The 18,739-nt window shown below is 57.7% G+C and overlaps 8 protein-coding genes across 8 annotated transcripts; 4 read left to right on the forward strand and 4 right to left on the reverse strand.

The window, feature by feature from the left end:
* Nucleotides 1-2,175: 2,175 nt before the first annotated feature.
* On the reverse strand, nucleotides 2,176-3,809 carry TRAVEDRAFT_132634 (G-protein alpha subunit; the record flags this gene model as incomplete). The annotated part of the gene is made up of 5 exons (XM_008044718.1): nucleotides 2,176-2,275; nucleotides 2,329-2,567; nucleotides 2,623-2,758; nucleotides 2,819-2,941; nucleotides 3,346-3,809. The coding sequence occupies 5 exons, from the start codon at nucleotides 3,807-3,809 to the stop codon at nucleotides 2,176-2,178; spliced, it is 1,062 nt and encodes a 353-aa protein (XP_008042909.1).
* A 2,220-nt stretch (nucleotides 3,810-6,029) lies between these two features.
* TRAVEDRAFT_173192 (FMN-linked oxidoreductase) lies at nucleotides 6,030-7,471 on the reverse strand (the record flags this gene model as incomplete). The annotated part of the gene is made up of 6 exons (XM_008044719.1): nucleotides 6,030-6,116; nucleotides 6,179-6,419; nucleotides 6,472-6,603; nucleotides 6,654-6,975; nucleotides 7,035-7,138; nucleotides 7,188-7,471. The coding sequence occupies 5 exons, from the start codon at nucleotides 7,469-7,471 to the stop codon at nucleotides 6,179-6,181; spliced, it is 1,083 nt and encodes a 360-aa protein (XP_008042910.1). The 3' UTR covers nucleotides 6,030-6,116.
* Nucleotides 7,472-8,385: 914 nt separating this feature from the next.
* Nucleotides 8,386-9,645, forward strand: TRAVEDRAFT_51625 (uncharacterized protein; the record flags this gene model as incomplete). The annotated part of the gene is made up of 4 exons (XM_008044512.1): nucleotides 8,386-8,666; nucleotides 8,739-8,866; nucleotides 9,065-9,133; nucleotides 9,188-9,645. 4 exons carry the CDS (start codon nucleotides 8,386-8,388, stop codon nucleotides 9,643-9,645), a joined length of 936 nt encoding a protein of 311 aa, XP_008042703.1.
* An 830-nt stretch (nucleotides 9,646-10,475) lies between these two features.
* TRAVEDRAFT_132937 (MFS general substrate transporter) lies at nucleotides 10,476-12,610 on the forward strand (the record flags this gene model as incomplete). The annotated part of the gene is made up of 9 exons (XM_008044720.1): nucleotides 10,476-10,805; nucleotides 10,869-10,899; nucleotides 10,957-11,064; nucleotides 11,123-11,236; nucleotides 11,301-11,510; nucleotides 11,566-11,716; nucleotides 11,772-11,921; nucleotides 11,984-12,194; nucleotides 12,233-12,610. The coding sequence occupies 9 exons, from the start codon at nucleotides 10,476-10,478 to the stop codon at nucleotides 12,608-12,610; spliced, it is 1,683 nt and encodes a 560-aa protein (XP_008042911.1).
* Nucleotides 12,611-12,808: 198 nt separating this feature from the next.
* On the reverse strand, nucleotides 12,809-13,450 carry TRAVEDRAFT_23155 (uncharacterized protein; the record flags this gene model as incomplete). The annotated part of the gene is made up of 2 exons (XM_008044339.1): nucleotides 12,809-13,335; nucleotides 13,390-13,450. The coding sequence occupies 2 exons, from the start codon at nucleotides 13,448-13,450 to the stop codon at nucleotides 12,809-12,811; spliced, it is 588 nt and encodes a 195-aa protein (XP_008042530.1).
* Nucleotides 13,451-14,743: 1,293 nt separating this feature from the next.
* TRAVEDRAFT_23156 (uncharacterized protein) lies at nucleotides 14,744-15,319 on the forward strand (the record flags this gene model as incomplete). Its single annotated transcript, XM_008044340.1, has 2 exons — nucleotides 14,744-14,810; nucleotides 14,865-15,319. 2 exons carry the CDS (start codon nucleotides 14,744-14,746, stop codon nucleotides 15,317-15,319), a joined length of 522 nt encoding a protein of 173 aa, XP_008042531.1.
* Nucleotides 15,320-16,829: 1,510 nt separating this feature from the next.
* Nucleotides 16,830-17,154, reverse strand: TRAVEDRAFT_31147 (uncharacterized protein). The gene is made up of 2 exons (XM_008044415.1): nucleotides 17,019-17,154; nucleotides 16,830-16,959 (listed from the first exon to the last, which is right to left on the reverse strand). Exons 1-2 carry the CDS (start codon nucleotides 17,129-17,131, stop codon nucleotides 16,839-16,841), a joined length of 234 nt encoding a protein of 77 aa, XP_008042606.1. The 5' UTR covers nucleotides 17,132-17,154; the 3' UTR covers nucleotides 16,830-16,838.
* Nucleotides 17,155-18,008: 854 nt separating this feature from the next.
* Nucleotides 18,009-18,707, forward strand: TRAVEDRAFT_131886 (uncharacterized protein; the record flags this gene model as incomplete). Its single annotated transcript, XM_008044721.1, has 1 exon — nucleotides 18,009-18,707. A coding segment is annotated over one exon (699 nt), but the record flags the coding sequence as incomplete, so codon positions are not given.
* Nucleotides 18,708-18,739: the final 32 nt, after the last annotated feature.

The following is an 18,739-nucleotide window of genomic DNA, read 5'->3' on the forward strand; positions in this document are numbered from 1 at the left end:
TCGATGATCCGGAGAAGCGTCTCGACGAAGGCGGGATCTGGGTAGTCGCGCAGGTGGTACTCCCATGCCGCTCGTTGCAGATGGGTTGTGACCCGCGTTGTTTCGGCCTCGTGTGCAGTGTTCGCGCGGGGTTCGGTGTTAGGGCGCCGAGGGGGGTAGAATCGGGGCGGAAATTCGGAGGCGTGAGGTAGAGGTGCGTGTGGAGGGGCTCCACAAGTGGCGGACTTGGGGCAGCCAAAGGTGGGCGCATCGGACTCTGAGGAGAGGAGCGGGAGCTCGGCGTGTATCGTGGTCAACGGGCCCACGGGGGGCGCAGCGTGTAGGCAAGAGAGACGAGGGGCCTGGTACTCGACGGAGAGGAGCTGCGACGGGGGGCTGAGCTCGGCCGAAGATGTGGTGTAGCCACTGGAGTGGCGCGGACGGAAGCGTCGGGATCGTTGTCGCCGTTGGCGGGGCGCCTTGGCGGGATCATACCGTGTGCAAGAGAGCTGAGGGAGCGCAGTGTGCGGTTGCGCTCGTACTCGCGGAGAGGTCACTTGATTGGAAGAGTATGTTTGTGGGCAGGCGGGGCTGGTGCCGAAGTGGCGAGACCGCTGGCGCTGTCCACCTATGAAGCGTGTAAAGGGCGAATTGGCAGTCATTGGAACGACACCTGCAGTGGCCCGAGGTGCGGGTCGTCGTAGGCAAAGAAAACGGCGCCGGCGCGATGAAGTCGCCCGGGCGGCTGCGAGCGGAGCATGAGACGACGACTCGGACGCGCTGTAGCGCAAGTGGCACGTACCTGCGAGCGGAGCATGAGACGACGGCGTCTCTGCTCTCGCTCGCGAGGCTATCTATATGGCGCGGAGCATCGAGCTTTGTCCTGTCGCTGCCGCGACGAGGACAAAGCGTCGGAGTCACGTGGGCCTCGTCCGCATCGCGAAGACCCCGAACTTCAAAGAAGTTCGAACCAGCAGCCCCGCAAGTCGCGTCTTCAAGTCGAATCTCAGCACACTACCGCAACATGCCCACACGCATCGAGAGACATGTTCATGAGGTGCTCAGATTATCTAGACGTACTGGTACATTTTCCACGGGAGCCACCAGGCAGAGAGCGGTCGAAAAATGGAGGCAGTAGCACAAGGGTAAGGTAGGTCCGTACGGTTAAGCAGCGTAGATAGACGGTGGCGGCGGCGACGGCAGCCGCCCATGGTCTGAGAGTGGATGTCGCGGCGGGCGGGTGCGAGCGAACGGCAGATGTGGGATGGGAGGGAAGCGGGGAAGACGGGAAGACGGAAATGGTAGTAAGGAGAGGAAGGGGAAGGGGGGTGGAGTGAGCCGTAGAAAAATGTGCGTATATGTACACGGTCGCCGCTGCCCAGCGCGCGCGGGCCAGCTCTGCGCCAATTTAAGGCAGAGCGCGACGGCGACGGAAGAAGCATCGAGAATAAGATAGTGTGGGAAGGTGAGGAAGGGCGGCTCGGAAGGGGGTGAATAGGGACACATAACAGTGTCTATGGGAGTCACGGCAAACGGGAAAGGGCCAATGATGTTAAACGGAGAAGGGTAGTAGAGAGGGGTGGTGTTTGGTGGGGCGGACACGACGGGATGGGGCACGCGCAATGGCGATGCGGCGGATGAGGCTGTGCTGCTACGGTGACATGCGCGACGGCTGACCAGGGGGAGCGGCGAGTCAACGTGCGTGCGATAGACATGAGGTCCACGAAGACGATGGTCATCTGACGGACGCGCCGCATGAGAGTGCGCAGAGAGATGTATAGCCAACCCGCGTAGCGGGAGTACGCAGGTGAGAAGGCTACATGGGAGAGGGCGCGAGCGACGGCGCGGGAGAGAAGGGAGCGCCGACGCAGGAGGGCGGTGTGCGAGGAGGGGGGTCATAGATGCAGGATAGGACGACAACATACAAAAGCGACGAGATCATGAATGAACGGGCGAGAACGAGACCAGGAGAAGGATGCCGATGAGAGCCGAGACATGATGTGCGTGGTGGGTACAGACAGGGTCGTGAATGAGTGGATGCAGATGTGGATGGATGGATCGGCGACGCTTCGACGGAAATCCTGTTGAAACGCGTGAGCACAGCTTCGCATATCCACAGGCAGGGAACCCACCGAGCATGATGATGGAAACAAAAAACCCTCCTAGCCGTCCAAGACCCGGGCGACGAGCAGGATATCAGAGAATGCCAGAATCTTTGAGCGCATTCTGCAATATTGTCTCCTTCACTGCCGCGAACACTAGCCGTATATTCGAAGTATCCGTCGCCTGTGTTAGACTACGCCGATCGGTGAGCATACAACACCGCGTGCGAGCTAGGGTGGGACTTACTGTGGATACACACTCAATCGTGCGCGGTTCGCCTGCATGAACCTCCACAGGATGTACTTCGCCGCTTTGTTGATGTCCGGACCACCGGTATACTCCGGGAAGTACCTCTCCAGCGGCACCTTCGGGAGCTTACTCTTGAAGACGTCGATCTTGTTCAAGAATAGGATGATCGATGTTCGTAGGAACCATCTTGAGTTGATGACGCTCTCGAACAGGATAAGGGACTCCTGCATTCGTTTCTGCAGTGCAAGGCGATCAGCTCGTGGTAGAAGCATGCCTAAGGACGATTCGTACCTGATTCCGATCCTCCAGCAGTACCTGGTCGTATTCGCTCAACGCCGTGCAGAAGATTATACTTGTCACGCTCTCGAAGCAGTGTATCCACTTCTTCCGCTCTGATCGCTGTCCGCCCACGTCGAACATGTGTATTCTGCAAACATGCGCCTATGAATATCGCCATCGACAGCGCGAGGGTAAGCTGTGTACTCACGATAGAGGGCCAAGCGAGAATCTCGTTTCCGAGATGCCTCTACTTGTTGCTCGCGCTCGTAGTACATCTGTCTCGGTCGGGATGTAATTCGGCGTTCCTATTCGTAACGCCTCGGTGAAGAAGCTGGGGAATCGGAACGTCAGCTTCTGCAGGTGACCCTGAAAGAACTCCGATAAATAGTGCCGTGGCACCGTATGCGCCGGGCAGGGACGCTCCGATATAGGATCAGCGTATGGAACCTTCGATCGCTGAAGCATGCCACTGAATCCGACGCTTCTCCCGGAGAACCGCACGGTTTCAGGCGGGATGTAAACTCTGTCCCCCAGATGACTGCACGGCGGCGGTTGGACAAAGACAGAGTACGCCATTTGACGAACGCTGTCACTGCCCAGCGATGTCTTCATTCGCATGACGGACTGTCAGGCACGAACTTGGCGACATGCTCAACTAACCCATGCGCATCGCTCGCGGTGGCGTCACAGGTGCACCAGGCCAAACGACCTTGCATGGAATAAAGAGGTACTCACTAGCTCGCGCTGTCCATCAAGTAGAACTCGCTGCTGTGATCCATGATCGTGGGGATGATGGGGTCCTTCCACAGGTCGTAGATTGCGCGTGCCATCTCCTCCGAGAAGTAGAAAGTCGGCGCAGGATTTACGACGTAGTCCAGGATCTTCTCCGTTCTTGACCGATTTGTGGGGTCAGCGCAGTCCATGCCAAGCTTGCGCATCGCGAGGATGATGTGGTGCGCGGAGTCGAGGAGATTCTTGTATATGGTGGTGCGGTAGGCGTTGCGCTCCTCCGGGGTGTAGCCATTCTGATGAATGATCTTCATTTGCTTCACGATGGTACTCTTGCCGGACTCGCCAGAGCCGAGGAGGAGGATCTTGCACTCCTTCTTGAGCTTGCGCGAGTCCTCCTCGATCTGCTTATCTATCTCCTGCGAGCGCATTTGCGCCTCGCGGTCCTGGGTGGACACGCAGTTGCCCATCGGTGCTCGGACCCCGGGCGAAAAAGGGAGTTGGTGTCAGTCGAGGGGGGAGTGGGGGTCGTCGAGGGAATGCGACTTTGTAGTCTTTCTGGGAGAAAGACTCGTGAGTGTGGGAGCAGAAGCTGAGTGTATGCGGAGTCTCTCTGCAGGGCGCTGGCGAGCCGCGACGATGACGGGCTAGAGGGAGATGTCGCGGGCGAGCAGGAGGAGGGGGACGTCGTGAGAGGGCGTCGGGAGGTCGTGGGCGGGGGGGAAGGGGGAGAGGGCGGTCGTTGGCTGGCGTCGGCTCGCCCAATCCGGGTGCTTTGTTCGACGTCTGCCCATCATCGCACCGTGTCACACACCGTAAACTCAGTCCAACTTGTGCCTTTTCGGCTCCATGACAGGCACGCCCGGACGGAGGCTGGCTAGCGTTGCTTTATTTCGGTGATGTGCTCGGCCCGGGGATCACTCTCTCCTGTAACGTCGACCTGTCCACGCCGGAGAGGCTGGCCGAAATACTCGGGCGTTACTGGGTCACACATACAAGCGCTGGGCAGCTTCTTCATCAACGACCGCGATCTGTCAGGACGTCACGTCATTAATTATTCGAGTCCATTTTGCGCGTTGCTGCTTCCACTGGTCTCACAGAGCAGGCTGAGCATATGCAGAGCTTATGGTGCCCAAGTGTGGACGTGCTGTACCCGCAGCACACCGACCCTCTGCCCATCGGGAACTCGTCCGGACTGGAGTATTCCGCGTCCGCCACAAGGGCAACGGAAACGGACAGGGAGGGAGCAGTCGGCGGAGAACGAGGCCATCGCCGTGCCCCCCGATGTCACTCACTTCATGAATTTATCCGGTCACGCAGTAATAGCGCAGCCACCCCTCCACCATCATAATATATCCCGCAAGGATCTCGATTGCCATCATCGCCTACCTCATGCCGGCCGCGGCATCCGTCCTCATCCGTCCTCTTCCAGTCCGCACTTTATCCCAATATGGGCATGCCGCACGCGCTCTGCTCGGTTCCAGGCTGTTGGTGAATTACCGGTCGGCCCTTCCATATTGCCAGCTCTTGTGAATTTCGTCCACTCTCGTTCTGGCACCGCTCTGGCGCAGTATGCTATGGCCTTGACTTGTCTGTGCTATTTGCATCAGTAGCATATAAGATAAAGCACCACATACAACACATTTTCGATGGATGCCGGAGGTTTCAAACCTGCGAGTCGTCATGCACACCTCCATGCTTGTGCGCACGAGTGGAGAGGAAGCTCTCCGAGGCTTGGTCTCGAGCTCGATCGACAATCGAACGCCACCACGCTCGCTAAATTTCTTGTGCGCGCGACGTCCACCCATCCGCGTTCTCATTGACATGAGATTCCACGCCGTTTGCGATGCCACGCGGACCGGAGCAGGTTCAGCCTGGTCTGCAGTGCAACGCCGCGAGTGGCGACTGTCACTGGCAACATATTGTATTGCCTCAGCGGGAGCTACATGCACACGGCAGCTTCAAATGAATGTCACGGTCACTGTCAACGTTTCTGTCGGAATTGCACCACAAACATACAATTTTCTCTTTGTCTCGGCCTAAGCGCCCATGGGCGTCCACGACCGTGACGAAGTCATCCATTCCCTCTGCATTCCCCCGAGGTCAATTTGCGCGTTACCTACTATGTATAGACTAGGTGAGATAGGGTATTGGACAGTTCTATAAGAGCACTCACCGTGACCGGGTGCAGATAGACCAAGCCGAGTCGATGGAAAATCGCTGTCCCCTGCATAGGTGAATGATCCTGTACGTTCAACATCTCATCTTGCCGTGTATCTGCGCATTGCCCATGCGGAATGCAGACCGTCGCAAGACAATCATGTCCTGCGTCACGACGTACCGCACGCACCCTGTGCTCACAGCCCATGCCTGGCAGCTCGGTCGAGGTTATCACATCGGAGCCGGGTGGCGAGATGCAGCGCACACAGACACGGGTAGAGTCGGCCGTGGAGCGTGGAAGCCCATGCGTCGGAAGTCCTGCTGCTAGATGTGTAAGTTGACGGTCGATGGCCTGCCAAGCGCCACGCGGCGCCGACGGTGCGATGAATGCTCAACAGCGCAGGCATCTACATACTATCAGCGCCACGCCGTTAATGCGTTAGATGATAGAGGGCGTGATACACCACACTCGCTCTGCGATGACATCTTGGATCCTGCGTGGAAGGCGCGATCACGCCGGTCAGATCTCGCGGAAATCTGTAGGTCCCGCTGGGTATGCATTGCCATTCCAATCAAGGGCTCGTGATACGTTTGACTGCGGCGATACGTTGGTGTTGCTTGAAGATGGGGTCAGTAGTGGGTCAGTCTATGAACGATGCGAGGCGTGTGTGCGGCGCACTTATCGTAGTATATTCATCACGGTGAACTGGTCATCCAAGCTTCCGCTCTCCCTGCACGATGTGCCTCGTTCATACTGCGGCTCGTCTTCGCTTCCGACGTTCTCGCTGTCGTGGTCTTCGCCAAGCGGCGGCAGCCCGCGCCATCGCTGTACCTTGACGCGCAGGAGCGTCTCGATCTCGTCGATGGACGTACATCGACCAAGTGTCGCGCGGAACTTGTTGAACCACGGTCTCCGTCCGCTATGAATCTGTCAGGGAGCAGACCTCAGCGCATACACAGACGCGGGCGTACCACTGGTGATCGACGAAGTGCCGTACATGCGTCTGAATGGTCTGCAGCGTCGCAGTTCCGGGATAGTCTTTGCATATATCGAGGTATTCGAGCGAGATCTGGACCGGGTCCGGCGTGATGTCCGCGAACAAACTTCTAGACCGTCAGTTTATATGCTTGGCCACCACCAAAAAAGGTCCTACCATGGATTCGCAAGAAGTGTCACCCCGACCATGACGCCATCCGCGCCGGTATCCTCTCTATTGCGCTGGACATCCTCCCAGGCGCGGACGTTCCCGTTGCTGACCACCGGTATCCGGACGTGCTCTTTGAGTATGCGCACCTGCGAGAGGTCGGCAGCGCCCTGCCGCCGTCTGCGCGATGAGACGTGACGCGCGTGCAGCGTCAGCCAGGACGCGCCTGCGGTTTCCAGGCGGGCGGCGAGCTCCGGCGTCGACGAGGTGTTTTGGCAGAGGCGCAGCTTCGCGCTGACCGGTACCGGTAGCGAGTGCGACAGCGCAGAGACTAAGAAGAGATTGTGAGATCGTGCTCCGACATTGTGCATAGCAAATGCTGTTGCATACCCATGCTCTCCACGAGTGGCCAGTCCTTCTTGTCAAGGAGGTACCCGCCGTATTGCCCTTCTCTTGCGGCTTCCTGGGGACATCCAAGGTTGAGATCTATGTATCTTCGCGGAAAGCATAAGTACTTTTTCATGCATAGTGAGGCTGAGGGACGCACCTATAGCATCCACCCTATCTACGACTGTCCGTGCAGCTTTCAGCACGATCTCTGGGTCGTTCCCGCACAGCTGCACTACTACAGGCGAGTCTGGCCCATCGCGAAGGCCTCGCGTGTGAGATTCGAGGTACTCTTGGTCCTCCAGTAGCCGTTCGGGTACGAGCATCTGGGTGTACGCGAGCGAGGTGTTGTAGCGGCGGACGAGGATGCGGAACGGAAGGTCGCTTTGGTTGACCATTGGCGCCGCTATCGTCGACAGGTCAAGCGACAGCCTCCCCATGACCGATTCCTTCGTGGTGAGCAGGATTGAATATTGCTGGCAGTGCAGGAGCAAGCAATTGAGCTAGTGGTCGTTGCTGGTAGAGTTGGAAGGACAGTACTGAGAGACTCGAGGCGTCCCGATCTGAGGGAGATCTCGCTCGTTCGGCAATTTCCGACGACAACATATCTCGAACTCCTCCTCGAACTCCATTTCTCTCTCTCTCTCTCCATCACCCCCGTTGTCATCGATTCATCTCTCAGGTGCTCGTATTTGCAGCAACCTTGCATGCCCTACACCCACAGTGTCGCGAAGAAAGAGCGCTGCGGCGGAGAAGTCTACACCCGCGTGATGGGTGTGCATCAGCGGGTGCACACTTCGGTGTACGCATTCGACAGACGCGAAAGGGAAGCACCGTCAGATGATATCCAGCACGAGCACGTCTGGAGGGCGGCGCATGTTTCTCGCGACACGCGCCCGATTCAGGTGCGCATCAACTTTACTGGGGTCATGCGTGCATGCATATGCCTCGGCGGTCTCTCCGAAGCACTGTCGACTGCCTCCGTGCGTCCTTTTTCCGCGTTGGAGTCTCATCTGCTGCCCTCTCGGAGACCGCTATATAACTGCGGCGACCTGCCTCCTCACGTCTATCTTCCTCGACGACGCCCCGCTCAAGGTCCACCTCATTCCGCCCTGGCCTGCGAGTGCCGCTGTAACCACGTTCTGGTCCCCGCGCGCCACGTTCTCGCTCCTCGACAAAGTCTAATCCCGGACACGGATCCCACGCAGAAGTCGCGGAGCACGCGCCTGCAGGCCTTCTAGCTTGCGCCCGCTCACGGACCCCGCTCCGCCCTCTTATACCGCCGTCTACGCTGGCTACCTCGGTTGCTCTTGCTCTCCGCACCCTCGCGACCCCCTTCAGGCGCCTCGGAACCATGCCCGCACCGCCGTTCTTCGCCCAGCAGCCTCGCTGGCTCGTCCTCTCTGTCTTTCTTTTCCTATGGTCTATCTCATCTGGCTTGCGCCGCGACAGCCGCGCTAGAGCGCTAGGATTCGGCGTCGAAGGGCGCATTCATATTACCGCAGCGGATATCATGTTGGATATGGAAGGAGAAGGTCTCCCGGCAGCGGTATGGAAGCGACAGACGGGAATCCCGGACTGCGCTGTCATCTGTGCATCGCAGGCTGGTGATGCGGTCGGTTGCGGTGAAGGCCTGTGAGTGTCGCCGACTTTCATAGCCGCCTGACGCCTGTCGATCCGTTACTGATATGATGTGGTACCCTGTAGGAACCTCGGCTGCGCATGCCACTCGCCGACGTTTTTGCCCAACACGGTGACCTGTATGGACCACAATTGTACATCCAAAGACGAGCAGTTGGGCCAGCAAGCGTTGCAGAGTGCCTGTCTCGCGATCGGTAAGTGATGGTTCTTGCTTTATGGCATGTTACGGCGGAAGGGTTTGCGTGAAGAGTCGAATTCGTACACGGCGGCAATTACAGGAAGTTCAGGTATAGGGTGCACATTGGTATTGTGGTGTACCTGCCTTTCTTTCTTGACCATCGCCCTGGCGACTGTGAGATGTTGGACATCATGCTCACACCCGAATTGTGCAGGAACGTCATCAACTTCCTCCTTCGCCACCTCGACCACCTTCAGCGTCTCTAGCACGTCGATCACCTCCGGTACGTCGCGTCCCGATTCACCCCGTCGATCTCTCTGACCGCTGACAATCCTAGGACCGGTACCCATCTGCACGACGGTTTCACCGACGCCCTCGTCCGGGACTACTACGGTGTCCGTCACTGTAACCGTCACTTCAGGCTCAGGTAGCGCTGCCTCAACGACGACGGTCTCTGCTTCTGCCCCTCTCACAACCACTCCCTCAGCATCTGATACTGCCACCGCTCCCCCATCAACCGATACCGCGTCCGCCACGTCCACCGTATCTATTCCGGTAGTGACCACGACCACGTTGGTCACGTCGAGCAACACCGTGATTCAGCCAACGAGCAGCAGCTCAAACCCTCTCGCAACGACCGTGACGAGCACGAGCACGCTCGGTGGTGCCCCCACGGGTTCCGGCACCGGCGCGACCGGGACTGGCCAGAACGGCGCGGCTGCGGGCGTCCATGGCGGAGTGGTAGGCGCTGTGTTGGCCGCGCTGGTCGGAATCGGCGCCGTCCTTGTTATGTGAGGAGCAGTGTTGGGTGAGGCGCAGGGAAGGGTTGACCAGATACCCACCGGACTGGGGAGCGCTCGGCTTGACAGTTACGTCTCGCGATGAAACGGCTATGATGTCTGTGTACGTGCTCGTCTATGTATCTGTATCTGTGTACGATGTACTACTTTTGTTGTATGTTTAGCAGCGCTCCGCCATGCTGCGCGACTTCTGGTGCGGCCAGGTTGTGCGAATCTTGCGCGTTCAAGTCGCCACTGCCTACAGGACGCTGTTTCTTCGACCTTAAATCTGACTCATACAGCGACCTCGGGTCGGATTCGCTGCCTGCCTGCCAGAGGTATTGCTCATCCACGTCTGCATCTGCTTAGTGAGCAAGTCGTGCACCCAAACCCTGTCGCCATACTAGCATCAGAACCGCTCCGGTCGAACTTTATTTCGAACTTCTTCTCAACTCCGGCTTTGGGCGCCAAAAGCCTCCCCGTTGCGCCATACCTGGGTCCTGCACCTGCTAAAGTGCTAACGCCTGCTTTGCGCCTACTATGTTTTTCAGCGCCACCTACACCTCCGATATCGACTCGCCCCCACAGTTCCCCACAGCCGCGCTTCCGATGTTGGCCGCGCGACACGCGTACAACGCGGCGACGGGCGTTGCACACCTCTCCGTCCTCCGGACTTCAACGCCAGACGCTACCCGTTGCCTGCCTTCGTCAGCACAAAGTATGCTACTCAGCATGGCTTGGCGTTGGTGTGTAATGCAACTGTCGAGTATATAGGTGAGAGCATCATATATGCTACTATATCGACCAAGTTCTGGCCTTCTCTTCAGCTCGTGTTCGGACACACCCATGGACGCCCCTCGATCGTGTTCTCAACTCACTCTCGGGACGACCTTCGTCAACGTCGAGCCATGTTCGTTTCCCAAGCTCGATGCGCCTACTTCCTGCCCTCCCACTGGCGATAGCGCGTCCGGGGAGGAGCCGGCAGCAAAGATGTCGAACGCACGGCGCTACGTGCTCTTCGCCATGTTCTGCGTCGCGAACGCGCTGGACTCGTACAACCTCAACGCGCTGTTCACGGCCCTCCCCGTGTTGAGGGAGCACTTCGGCCTGGGCGAGGCCGACGCGAGTTGGGTCATGAGCGCGTTCGAGCTCACGTATGCGGCCTTTCTGCTTGTTGTGAGTAATCTCTATGATGGACTTCCGGTCGTCGTTCTCTTCTAACTCGCAGCTTATCCATAGAGTGGCCGAATCAGCGATGTCTACAATCCCAGTAAGCTACCCTCTCGGTTGATTCGACCGTGTCTGATTGTCCCATTTATCATTGTAGAGTCTCCATTCGTCCTCGGCGTGCTCTCTCTTGGACTTCTGTCGCTCGGCGCTGGTTTCGTGAAGAATGGGATTGGACTCATCATCATCAGAGCGCTCTGCGGAATATGTGAGTGCATCCTCCAGACAAGTGTATTCGTCGTTTTAACAGATGCGCTCGTACTTAGGTGCCGCGCTCAGTATCCCGTCGTCTCTGGCATTAATTGTTCGGTTGTTCCCTGAGCCACATGCGCAGAGTGTCGCCATCGCCCTGTTCGGGGGCGTTGGTGCGCTCGGGAATGGTACGTTTAACTCCGCAGTCTCTCTTGCTAAAGGTGCTGAGCATTTTGTACGCTGCACGCATAGTGTTCGGGACTATGATCGCCGCAGTGTTCATTCAGTTCGCCAACTACCGCTGGATATTCTTTTTCAGCTCGATGCTCGGAATACCGGCAGCACTCATATGCTTCATCCTCGTACCCGCGCCACAGATCGATCAGCGCGACAATGAGGGTGTGTTCTCGCGGCTGCATAAGTTGAAGAAACTAGACCTGGCTGGGGTGAGCATCCTCACGGGTACGGTCAACAGTTCCCTCTCGTTCTTATTCGTGCTAAGACGTTATTTGTCCAGTCGCACTCATCCTCTTCATCTTCGCCATCACAAGCGGATCCGATGACGGGTGGTCCTCCGCTCGCGTCTTGGCGCCATTGATCATCTCCATATTTATGCTAGTAGCATTTTTCTACTGGGAAGCATGGATCCCTGCAAACAACGCTGCCGTGTGAGTCATCCTTCGCACGCGCCGATCACGCTGCTTTTACTCACTCTCCCTACAGACCTCCTAGCACCTGGTTCCTGCCCAATTTCGCAGTGCTCTTCGGCGCAGCGCTCCTGCCATACTTCTGGTGGACGACCGTCTTCGTCGTGTTCTTCCCGCTTTGGCAACAGGTGTACGGCTGGTCCGCTATCAAGTCAGGGTTGCATATGTGAGCACAATACCATCTTCACTGGGCCATATGCGCCCCTTCTGACACCTACTGGGCTACAGGATTCCTGTTGGCATAGCTGCAACGGTCGTGAGCTTCACCAGCCCGCTCGGCCGCTACGTGCCGCCGAAGGTCCTGATCCTCTTCGGCCACGTCCTCGCCGTCGCTGCGACGATCCTGCTCGCGTTCGGCGATGGCGAGAACAAATACTGGCGTTTCATTTTCCCGGGCCTCATCATCGGCTCCGCGGGGGCCATGCTCATCTACATGCACGTCAGGCACGTAACTCCATACGTCGAAAATGTCCTTAGGCTAATCTATATTGTGTCGTGGCGCCTGCGCGCAGCATCTCGATCTTCAAGACGGCGCCATCCACGATGGCCGGGGTCATCGGCGCGATGTTCAACTGCGCGATCCAGCTTGGCGCAGCCCTCGGGCTCGCAATCGACACCTCGATCGAGACGTCTATCGAGATTAAGGACGGCGCGGACGGGTTCCAACACTTCCGTGGCCGACGTGCCGTGCTGTGGTGGCTGCTCGCTGCCGTCTGTGCGGAGATGGTCGCGATTCTCGTGTTTTATCATAGCTCGCCGCCGGCTTCGCCCGCGGAAGAGTCATGCTATCCCGAGGCAGAGAGTGGCCGGACAGAGAAAAAATGCATAGAAAATGGCGTGGAACGTGCGATTTGAGGTAGTTATGAGTACTACAACAGTTGTCGATGCTTGACGCAGATGATTATAGCCTGAAAATATTGGATTGGGACGAGAGAGTCAACGCTGCAATAACTTGCAGACGGACAACAAGGCGGTGAAGGTATGTTTCAATTCATGCTATGTTCGTAATGGCTGATGGGTCTATTGTGTAAAGATATAACATGGTATGCAAGATCAGGCGGCGGTGGGCAGGGCCCGACGCGCAACATCGCCCTCTGTAACAGTCTTCTCGCCAACGGTGGTGGTGACGGTCGCAGTGGAAGTCTCGGCGTCGGTGGTGAACGCCGTAACAGTCGCGGTGCGTGTGCCAGTGGCCGTCGCAGTAACGACCTTCGTCACCGGGCTGGTGACCGTGCTCGTCTGTGTCTGCGTCGACGTGACCTTCGCCGTGCTGGTCGCCGTCAGCGTCGTCTTCAGCGTGCTCGTGGTCGTTGACGTGCTCGTGACCGTCTTCATCGTGGTGTCCGTCGCGGTGCTGGTCTTCACGACGGTGACGGTGGTGGTGGGCGTCACGTCCGCACGGCGGCGGGGCGCGTAGGTGCCCTGGGGCGAGCTGACGAGCTTGCCCTTGGGCACGGCGGTGGACGTGGTGTGCTTGGTGACGGTGAGGACCGAGGTGGGCATGGCGGTCTTGGTCACGAAGACGACGGATGTGCACGGGGTCGCGGTGGATGAGGCAGCGGGCGCGGGGATGGTAGCGCCTGCGAGGGAAGGTTAGTAAGGGTGAATGTGCGAAGTGTGCGAGGCGGACTAACCCTGAACCTGAGCCACCGTGGCGAAGAGGGTGAAGGCGGTGATGAAAGTGGTGGAGAGCATGGTGAAGATGATGCGGTGGGAGAGTGGTTGTGTGGTTGGTTGAGTGGATGAGTGGGTGAAGATGTTGGTGAGGGATAGAGGCAGATTCCTGCTGCTTATATGCCTCGTAGGCCACTTCCGCCCCACGTCCTTGTTCAACGGCGAAGGCAAGAAATCCCTAGTACTGTCTATGGAACCGCCACTGAGGCCCCATTGTACAGTTCCTCCGTGCTCGAGCCGCCGCTGGGCGCCATCGCCCTTCACGGCATATCCGAGTACGAGAAGACACCACTGCCCAACCACGAAGCAAGAAGGCCAACACATCCGCGCTCCTCCAGCCGCTTCCATCCTAAGAAGACCGACAAGATGGCGACGTTACAAACCCGAGTCGTAACAACTGCGTCTCCCGATAGTACTGGAAGAGGATATCCGTGATCGCGAGGTCAGTAACCGTGACGGCTCTGACGGCTCCGCATTTCGTGAATGGCGATCGGGGGAACCGAGAACACCGAGCACGCGACATCCGACGAGTCAACGACGCACATGGCGCGGGCTTACCCGGAATCGCGGCAGTAGATCTCAACAATGTGTCTGTACAGCCCAACCAGAAAGCGGCGGCGACCCATGGATACGGACATCCGACATTGCTGGGCGGGTAGCCGCGACGGCTCCACTCCTCGTGGGCAGCGATCGAGAGAGCGGAGGATACCGACGGCCTCGTGCTTGCAACATCCGCACATCCAGGGACCCACATGGGAAGGTCAAACTCGGAACGAGCGCAGTAGATTTTGACACCTCCTGTTGACATGCCTCTGGAACGTCGAAAGACCAACGACTTGGACGCCGGATATGCCCACGACCAGCCATTCTTCTTCCGCGATACTACTTGGGGGCGTCTGACGTTGTGATCGAGACGTCGGACAGCTACATCGGTTCGCCGCCATTGGCTGACACACCGAGCGAACCACCGACGGTTTCCTGATTGGGACACAACAGCGGAGCACTGCCACACTCCCGCCCTCGCGGTCCGCTCAGCCACTCCGCGATCATAGCGCGATCACTCTGCGTATCCGAGTCCGAGGTCGCCGCCGTGAGTGTCGACCGCCAATTTCCTGGATGCTCACTGGAAAGACCCGGACAGGTTTCGACGAAGTCCGTTTCACCAAGGTGCGTGCCGTATGCTCCTATGAGACCGTCGGATGTGCGTGTGGTGTATAAGAGGAGGTGCATCCTGCTCTGCAATCCTCACCAAAGCCTCCCACTCTTACACACCCACACACCCATACCAACGCTCCCATCCCACATCATCTCATCATGCTCGCCGCTAAGATCCTCGCTCTCCTCTCCGCTGCGCTCCTCGCGTCTGCCGGTGCGGTGAACGGTACGTGCTCAATTTCATACCACCACATTTTTCCAACTAACCGGTTTGACACAGACCTCGACGCCCGCGCTGCCGCTTCGTCGAAATGCCAGGCCAGCACAACCACCATAACCTCCACCCGCCCCGTCACCACCACCAAGACAGTCTTCGCCACCACCACCGTCCCCGCGAACGCCAAGCGCGCAGCGGACGCCGCGGCCCCGAAGACGGTCACCTCCACCTCGACCAGCACCAAGGTCGTCACCACCACCGCGACGCGCACGTCCACGGTGCCGGCGACCGCGACCGTTACGAGCACGGCGACGTTCTCCACCACGACTACTACGACGAGCACCGTGCTGGCGACAACGACTGTGCGCACGACGACGAACCCGGTGGTGACTAGCACGGTCACGAGCACGAAGTTCGCGAGCACGACGGACACTGTGCCGGTGACGAAGACCAGCTCTGCGACTACCACGACGACGGTGACGGACAATGTGCCCACTGTCACTGTCAGCCCCAAGTGATTTTGAATCGCGCGGATGATGTCTTATAGAGCTCTCGATATGTACCACCAGTCGCAATTCCACATGCATTTTTCACAATTTCCATTGTGCCGGTATTGTTATGCCCGTCTCTTCTTCTATGCATGGTGTTCCAAAAACCGATCGGTCTGCAAGTTCAATCCTTTCATGCTCGGTTTCAAAGAGAAGCGTGTCATACGAAACACTGCATCGACTACGCCGCCTACATAGCTAGCGCACAAGTTCCACTAGGGCAACATTGAATCCATCATGTTTGCCCAATTGGGACACGACGGCAGAGCACAGCCACATACCTACGCGTCTCTCGAGCTTCAAGGCTTCAAGCTGTCCTTGTCTGGGGCATCCACCTAACTTGCCCCATTTCCATTCAACACTGCAACAGCATTCGTTTGTTCTCTACGATCATAGTCTCCGCGTCTGCCACGTACCAATGCGCAGGAAACATCGCCGCTCAACCCATCGTCCCATGGAAGGATGCCATCCGCCAACGGGTCGGCCATAATTTTTACTTGATCATGGAGCCCGCCACCAGTTCAGGTAAGCATCTCTCGTTCCTCGCGATATACCCTCATGAAATTTTGTTGATGGGATATTCTCGTTATACGGGATAAGCTTTGTGCCACCGAAGAGAAAGGCTGAGCACGGACGGATACGGTGGAGGCAGGCAGTGAAGACTGACAGCGACGAGATGGCCAAACGTACGTTGGAATGCAGATATTGACACGCACTTGGCCTACGTGAGTCCCTCATAAACATTGGAAGCTCATATGTCGTCTCATCTGGACAGGACAGGTCGGTCTGTTCCACGCACCTCCCGCACCCCGCCCGGCAGTGTGGTTGAATGCGCTCCCCTCCGCTTCGATGAGCCTCGCTGTCGCGGAATGACTGAACAGGCACTGCAGCTGGATCCCACCGAGCGCGTCTCGACAGACTGTGCGGCTGCGCCAGTACCGCCTAAACGACCTAATCAAGTAGCGTGTCGAGGCCATCGTCGTGGTCGTCCCAGTACGTATGCGGCAGCTGACTCTCTCTTTTCCTCGCTGGCCTTCTTAGTCTTCGGTGGACTTGCTGTGATCGCATCTGCGCTCGTGTTTCTTCTCGCCGTGTTTACGCGCGGCGCAAAGCTCCTCTCACTGGTCAGTCGCCTGCGCCGATCTCTTGCCCTGGACGTATGTTCTAGACATCGTTCGCCATCGGACTATGTAGGGTCTCAATCACGTCGACTCCTCCCACCAGCTACCTGCAAGAGCCGATCATTGTCTCTCACGGCGCGCTCCACCATGGACGCACACGTGTAATGTGTCTTACTGTAGCACCTCTGCAATCATCTCCGCAAGTTAAAGAAGGCGGCCTAAGAAGGTGCGCGCAGCACCGAGGACAGCGTCCCTGCACAGGAAGGAGACCGTGCCGGAGATGAAGACGGCCTACGACCCCAAGCACCCCAAGGCTCATGTGCGCCATCCGAGCATGCCGTACCGCATGTTAGCTCCCCTAGGCCAGTTCATCTCCGAACAGGTGTACGACGAGAAGTTCCGATCACAGCACAACAGCACGGACCGCCAGGCGGTGTCTTATTTGACATGCGGAAAGGACGAGAAGGCCGCATAGGCTCAAGCTGGAAGGTAAGTGCACTCATTGAGCCCTTGGCCGGACCTGCATCGCTGAATCTTAATTGTTGTAGGGCATGGGGCACACGCTGATGGGTAACGTCAGGGACTGCTGCAAAGCGAAAGCGTTTTGCGATATCACGCTCAGCGTGCTGATTTTTGGTAAGGCTGCCCAAGACTGGGACATGGCGTTGACACTGATAGCTTTCAGAGTACGTCTTCTCCTTTAAGTCTGTCACCCTGAGCTGTGTACCAATAACTGATAACATGATCTACAGAATATCGGTTCTGGCTCAGTGTGCTGCGTGTAGGCATGGTCAAATCGATTGGGTGCGCGAAGCATCGCCCTTTCCCACCACTTCCGTTTCGTGCAACTTCTCGTCGGCCGCGTCTAGGGACACGTGCAAATCGCGGGGGCAGCAGGAGGCAACCAGTATGTACTCAACGCTCCTCGCCGTGGAGTCATTCTTTCCTTTTCAAGCTTCTTTAATGAATCATCGCCACCTTCCCTCACTTCCCGCGCCTGTATTTCATTGCTGTCATTCGCTGTTCTCCTTGCTTCTCTCCCATGCCTTTCCCGACCCCACAGAACGTGCGTATCACTCTTGTGTCTTTCACTCTTTTGAAGACATTGTGTTGTAAGTATATAAAGAGTGCCGTTTGTGTAGAAGACAGTGACGAATTCTTGTCCAGCCGCTTGATTCTTGCCGCCTCCCTCACCCTCGCCCAATCCGTTGCCTCCTGCTGAGTTTGATTAGTTCCTCACCACGAGATTCCTTGATACAATCCATCCACATGGATCCTGGACATAGCGCGGCTGCGCACGACACACACTCCCCGGTATCCCCGCCGAATGCACAGTCAGGACCTCCGAACTTTCCCTGGACACTCTCTCCCGAACTCCTCGAGGTTTGTCATATCACGCGACAACGGGTACATACTGTTTGAGACTGATGATGACACTCCAGAAAGAGCTTGCAAAGAGAAAGACAATGTACACTGACGAAGAAAAGGCCGACGCGTGGCAGAAGACAGGCGACGTTGTGCGACGCTACAGCGACGAGATGATCGAGCGGTGGAACAAGGAAATTGATACGTACCTCACCTTCGTAGGTCTCGTTCCAGATGCGGATCGAACTTGTCTCACGGAAGATGGACAGGCTGGTCTTTTCTCCGCGGTGCTCACCGCCTTCAACGTGGAGTCCTACTTGCTCCTGCAGCCCGCCACGCCCGACGCCACCCTACTCGCGCTACAGCAGATCTCTCTGCAGCTCAGTAGCTTCTCTACTGGCCCTCCACCGGCCTTCATCAATTCGACCCATCCGGCGTTGCAGCAAGGAACCGCTCCCGCGCCACCCATTCCTCGCACGGCGATCTGGCTTAATATCCTATGGTTCTCGTCCTTGATCCTCAGCCTCTCGTCGGCCTCTATTGGGATGATGGTCAAACAGTGGCTAAACGAGTACGCCAGCGGCATCTCATCCGAACCGGGAGGCTCGCGACAGACCGCCCGTCTTCGACAATTCCGTCTCAACAGCGTTATCAGGTGGCGTGTCGGAGACATCGTGAACACCATCCCTGTTCTGCTGCAAGTCTCAGTGGCTCTGTTCCTCGCCGGCCTCCTGGTCCTGCTATGGACCCTCCACCCTACTGTTGCGGGTGTGGCGTCCGTCTTCGCGGGCTCGTTGGGCACATTCACCACCTTCACCGTGCTCCTCCCGTCGATCAAGCCTGGCTGCGCGTATCTCTCTCCCCCAAGCCTTGCGCTGTACCACATCGTCCGTCGCACCCCGAG

The sequence above is a fragment of the Trametes versicolor genome, assembly GCF_000271585.1.
Source record: "Trametes versicolor FP-101664 SS1 unplaced genomic scaffold TRAVEscaffold_11, whole genome shotgun sequence".
Taxonomy (NCBI): domain Eukaryota; kingdom Fungi; phylum Basidiomycota; class Agaricomycetes; order Polyporales; family Polyporaceae; genus Trametes; species Trametes versicolor.